Source organism: Panicum hallii, chromosome 1 (genome assembly GCF_002211085.1).
Source record: "Panicum hallii strain FIL2 chromosome 1, PHallii_v3.1, whole genome shotgun sequence".
Classification (NCBI taxonomy): domain Eukaryota; kingdom Viridiplantae; phylum Streptophyta; class Magnoliopsida; order Poales; family Poaceae; genus Panicum; species Panicum hallii.
In genome coordinates this window covers 54,328,824-54,334,823 of record NC_038042.1, presented here as the reverse complement: position 1 = coordinate 54,334,823, position 6,000 = coordinate 54,328,824, and the positions used below count along the sequence as shown (strand labels likewise).

General features: G+C 47.5%; 1 protein-coding gene and 1 non-coding gene across 2 annotated transcripts; one reads left to right on the top strand and one right to left on the bottom strand.

Moving 5' to 3' along the window:
• The first annotated feature begins 476 nt into the window (after positions 1–476).
• On the top strand, positions 477–604 carry LOC112879148. Its single transcript, XR_003225973.1, has one exon. It is a non-coding gene; the product is annotated as a U11 spliceosomal RNA (small nuclear RNA).
• Positions 605–824: 220 nt separating this feature from the next.
• LOC112877672 lies at positions 825–4,028 on the bottom strand. The gene is made up of 6 exons (XM_025942029.1): positions 3,518–4,028; positions 3,342–3,442; positions 2,354–2,451; positions 1,579–1,793; positions 1,447–1,499; positions 825–1,141 (listed from the first exon to the last, which is right to left on the bottom strand). The coding sequence occupies exons 1-6, from the start codon at positions 3,906–3,908 to the stop codon at positions 1,079–1,081; spliced, it is 921 nt and encodes a 306-aa protein (XP_025797814.1). The 5' UTR covers positions 3,909–4,028; the 3' UTR covers positions 825–1,078.
• Between the last annotated feature and the right edge of the window lie 1,972 nt (positions 4,029–6,000).

The following is a 6,000-nucleotide window of genomic DNA, read 5'->3' as shown; positions in this document are numbered from 1 at the left end:
CCCAGTTGGGCACCTGACTCCTGACTCTTTATCCGCGGGAGAGAGTACGCGGTAACATCAGATAGCTTGTGAAGAGAGGAGTTAAACAAGGCAGAGTGAATAGGGAAAGCTTGATGCTATACGTACCGTTTCATCCCGAGAGCTCATCGCGCAAAAAAAGAAGAAGAGGAAAAATGGATGGGCCGCTGCTCTCAGGAAAATAGATGCACTCCTCCAAAAAGATAAAAAGAAAAATAGTGATCATGGATGGAGTGCTGATTGATGAAGCGGATCGTGGGCCGTGTCTTGTATTCGCATCAGTGAAGCGGGCTATACAGGCCGTGTAATCCTAAAACCAGTACGAGGCCCAGAAGGCCAGAGCTTGCGTTGCGCCGGCATCTCCAGGAGCAGCTTGGAATAATCCCACATCGGGGAGGCGAGGAGGAGCGGAGGCGAGCGGTGTGTTGAAATAGGAGCGGGATGGCATGGGAGAAATCAAAAAGGGCCGGTTGGCTATGTATGCCACATCCATCCTCGATTGATGGGTGCTGTATGGCTATCAAGACATATGGCCGGCATAATTTGTGGAAAACAATAGGGTTGGCTCGATCTGGCCGACCCTCCAGTACAAAAACAGAAAAACTGTGTACGAACGAAACTTTGTACTGTGCGCCGATGATTCAGTTTCACTGGAAAGCCAGGGTATGCATTTTTAAAGCATCTGTATCAGAATGGTAGCGCGTGATGCTTCGGATGCAACTGGTTCCGAGAAACTGAAACCATATTGTAGGTGGATTTTATTGAACGCGAGACGGCATAACGGGGTAAAATTCAATTCACCAGGCTACAAAGAATATCGACCTATGCAGATCACCTTGACAAGAAAAGAAGAGTCACACCATAGGTACAGATTTCTAGAGTTTGGTCAAAATCGAAAGTTGCAATAAGATGACGTTGCTTCATTGGGAGATAACAAATGAACAGATGGCGTGCGACCAACTAATGTACAATATCATTTGGAATTCTAAAAGTTCGCTATCATCGTCATCATCTCTCAAATTGTGAAACCATCGCGTACGACCCAACTTATCTCCGGCAACTACTTCGCGTCTTCTGCCTTTCCTGCTGCTGGGTTTTTGTCATCATCGTCACTTTCCAATCCCTACAGTAAGTGAACACCATTGTTGTCAGCACAAACAAAATAGCAGCAAACAAAACCAGTTATCTCACTTTTCTAAACGTGTCAAGCAAAGTCATCCACCATAGCTTGTCAAGGAACGTGTACACATTCCATGGAACGACAACGATGCTCCATATTGACCGCACTAATGCAATAACAACACATCACACTCCAACTCCACATTCTAGATGGTATAGATGTGTTTTCTCAAAGTTTGTATGCAACTAAATCATGGTTATAGCTAGTGGATACAGTAATTCCTATCCTAAGGGAACATGTGTACTTACTGAGGTAGCATCAATCTTATCAAAGTCATCATCTAGCCCGTCATCACCAACATCTGAAAACGATCAATCAAACAAAAACTGTCATCAGTAAGAATTGGAGAAGAAATACATCCAGGTAAGTGAATAGCATACCAGGGCCCTCATCGTCACTGCCCAGATCCCCCAGCAGAAATACATCCAGATCATGTTCCGGATTCGTTGACGTAGAAGTCTTGCTTGGGGCTGTTGTGTCCTTCTGTTCTGCAGTTGTAGCTTGTGAGGCCTGTGACTGGGATGCTTCCTTCTGGGAATCCTTTTTCTCTTCCTCTGCTTTCACTTTCAGCTCCTCAAAATATTTATTCTCAAAGCTGATCAGATTATATTGAAGTCGGTAAAAACGTTAATGTGCAGAAGAACTAGGTCATAACTAACATAACGGCATAATATAAGCAGCCCTTCCAAATCAACCATTTATGTGAAATTTGAAGCTATCAAATGTGATAATAAATGCATTCAATATAAGCTCCATTGCACCTATCATGAAGGCACAACTAGACAACTAAATGATCAAACCCAAAACCAGAGCAGCAGAACCAAAAAACTCATGTAGTCATCATCTATTTTAACGCACCAAATAAAAGTCATGACTAGATCAATCCAAATAAAATTCTATAAATTCCTTGGACAAGTGTGGCATGAAGAGTAAACAATGAAACCATCCAGCATCTAGTACACGATTTCAATCTGCAAGAGTCCATAAAAAGGGAACATAACTCCTGTAAGTAAGCCCATTTGGTTTATATAAATTAGGACAAGTACTCACCAGTCTGCTAAAGATAGTGCATCATGCACAGGTTTGGGAAAAAAACAGTAAACACATATTAAGATTACACAGCAGTAGCTGACAAAGAGAGGGGAGAAAACTTACGGGGCTGTGTAGCTGTTTACTAGCAAAAAATATACCCGCCAGAATTTGCGTTCTTTCATGTATCTTGGACATAGCTCATATCTGAACTTTGATATTTCCTGAACTTAAGATGGAACTAATTAGTAGAAATATAACATTAGGTGGTCGGAGAGTAGAGATCTTTGCTGATCTGCATTACAAGCATACACCAAAAAACAACCCGTACACAAGCATATTAATAGCAAAAGTTCAGAGCAGAAGTCAAGTTATAGTGATGAGACTGGTGGCCAAAATCAATCCTTTTAGACATCTTACTAGATAAGAACTAAGAAGCCAGCTCAATTCAGTATGAAAATGGTAACTACCAAAAATTTAGACAGCACACGTTTAACACAAGTTACTTAACCCAGTATATCCCAAGTTACAACTCCCTGCAGATTCTAAGCACAACCATAATTGTATGCTGATGCTCTGGGATAGATCTAAATTCCACAAACATCTACACGAACAACCTTCGGATGAGCCTACACATTTTTATGTCTTCAGTCTTCACTATTGAAGAGCCTAATTTCATGGTTAATAATATTTTATCTCTTGGCAGTTGACCACAAACATGTAAATGTATGTATAGGATATCTGTAGATCCCAATTTTACATATAATCATGTTAACACCTTTTGTTTTCCAACATACCCAGTTATGTTCAACTTCATTTCTTCATCCAAAGGGGGAATATAAATGGCGGTTTGTCAATATATTACTGTCGCAAATGAAATGTGCAGTTCGGTTACTCCATACGTCCCAATGCTATAAGCACAGCATTCTACAACATTTATGATCTAATAGTCAATATACGCACACCTAATCATACTAGCAAATCTTATACTATATTACCCTTTCATACTTGGATTGATCACTAATCTATCAACCCCAGCACATACTGAATCCCCACGGAAACAAATGCATCAAGCATTGTTTAGTGAATGAAAATTAGTTGATGATGACAAAACCTTGACCGCCGAGAGGACTAGTGTGGCGTGCTTGGCCTGCCACTCGTTCAGATCCTGACGCACATTCGACACTGTGGGCACATCTGACATCTCCGGCTCATCTACAGGACCAGAAACCCGATCAGATGCTTGAGTGCCTCGAATTCTCTAAACCCACCCAATGGAAAACGCCGCACCTTGCAGGGGGAAGTCGCGGAAAGTGCTTATGGTCATGCCCTTGACGAACTCGCGGAGGTCGTCGGTGATCCCGTAGCGCTCGAGCTCCGCGGCGTCGGGCTCCGCCGCGGTGCCGGAGGGGATTGGCGGGATCGCGGGGATGGGCGGGATCGAGGGCACGGGGAGGTCGGAGGCGAGGTGCTTGATCTGGCCGGCGAGGAGGTCGGCCTGCTTGGTGGCCTCCGCGGCGATCTCCAGCGACTTGGAGGCGGTCTCGGAGAAGATCTCCTTGGACTTCTTCGCCGTCTCCGAGACCAGCGCCGAGGAGCGCTTGGCCGCCTCCGCGGACAGCTCCTGCGACCGCTTCGCCGCCTCGCCGGCGAACGCCCGCGCCCTCGTCCAGAGATCCATTCCGGCCGGAGGGAGGGAAGAAAAATCTGGAAGGTTCTGGGGTCTTCTCACCGCCGCCGGTGACACGTCCCCGTTGACGTCGGTGCGCGACGGGAGGGGAAGTGTTTTAGCGCTATTTAGTCGAGGGGTATTGATTGCTTCCAAATGGAAAGATAGGCAGGTATTTTTGCAAGAACCACCCTTGTTTGCTGGGATAATTTCTCGAAAAAAATAAGGGTTCATTCGAACCAAATCATGAAACGTGGTGTCCGTGCAAGAGAATGATGACGGGGGATGGATGGTTGCTTCATCACTGTTTTGACGTGACAGCCAGCGATTTAATTTGGGTGGGTTGAGGCCGAAGCGATTCCATCCATTCCCGCGTGCACGAACAGGTAGGAGTGCAGGTCACTGTGCCCTCAGTTGACTGGTTCAAAGCGCATTGGTTTGGAAGGCAGCCTCAATTGACTTCACCATTGAGAAGATGGAAAGATACAGCATCTTCTTATCCTTGTAGCTGCTACTTACGATTCATAATGTTGCTTGCTCTTTGTTTTTGAAAAAAAAAAAGAAGAATGCTTAGGATGCGCAGGATCAAAGCATTCATAATGTTGCTGCTCGACTCACGATTTTTCACCGGGGTTTTTGTCCAGTTTCTCCTGCAAGTGCGTACTACAGTTACCTCATGCGATGTTCCACAATGGTCAGGATGATGTACCCGTTACGTGCAAAGCCTGGTGACTTTGGATACTTGTCAACCAGGTGAAGTTCCTGCCTTCCTAGATATAGATTGTAGGTCTAGCTCACGTGCAGCATGTGTGCGCGCGCGTGAGTGTGACGGTGTAAGTTAGTAATAAGTGAGTTAAGATACCACACATCTGGTACTTGAAGAACGGTTGGGGCATAAAAAACGATACAGCTGGCCCGGCTTTCTTTAGAGAGAGAGAGAGCGCGCGATGATACTGTGACGCCGAATCGGATTGTGCAGTGCAGTCTTTGCGCGGCGTACCCAACGGGTACCACGGTGCCAGGCGAGGACCAGGGAAGGGGGGGGGGGTGCAAAAATGATTTCGGGAGGAAGTGGGGTGGGTGGTCAGTTTGTAAGTTGTAAACGAAATGAGTTAGGGCCTTTTTGTCCGTCGGTGTCATGGGCCTTTTTTGTGGCTGCGTAATACGATGATGATGAGCTGAGAGATGACGGCCCGCAGAAAACAGACACGGCGAAATCAAATCAGTCGCTCGCAAGATTGGGCCGTGCGTAAAATGGGCCCTCCCGTGCATTTCACGGGCCGCCCCTGTGGAATGGCTTGGCGGGCTGATCGTATTTATGGGCTGCGCAGCAAACTGAAGAATAGAGGCGACGGCTGCACTTGGGTGGGCCTTAGTAGGCCACTAAACGACGACTGCACTTGCGATCCATGAGCGCGACTTGCGTGAGTGCAGGATAGCCGGATAGGACAGCAGGTCCACCATATTACAAGTTGCTTGGTTCTATTCAAGCAATTTTTTTCTCTCACGGATATAGTTGCATACGCGTGCCTTTTCAGATTGGCCGCATTCAGAAGCTTTCTCCATCACCGGGAGAGCCAAAGATAAGGTCACTTGTCAGCACCGGATTCTGTCTCGACAGAAGCCTACACATGCGCCCACGAATTCCGGTTCCGATGCTCCGGAATCAGACATCAGCGCAACGCCACAAGGGCGAAATCCATGCTCACGCCTGTTCCGCGCTCTGCACCCGCGCATCCCATCATCACGCATACGATTCACGAACTCACCAAGCGTGCAGGCCGCGTGTTCGCGTCAGGATTCCGGCGAACTCCTTGTCCGATTGTCCGTCCCCCTGTTGCGCGTCCACTCGCCGGGTCGGCCGGTCGGCCGGCCAGGCGCGAGTGCCTCCACTATCCGGGCCACTGTTCTGGCTTCAGACCACGGCATGGCCATGGCCGGCTAGATCTTCAGGATCTCGGCTGGCTAGCCTGACGACGAGAGGGGGGCAGGGGGCGGCGCCTACCGCCCGCCAGGCCGCCACTCTCTAGCTCTAGCTCTAGCTATTAGCTATAGCTAGGGTCGCCGGAAGCGTCCAAGCGCCGGTCATCTCTATCGCCCGGCA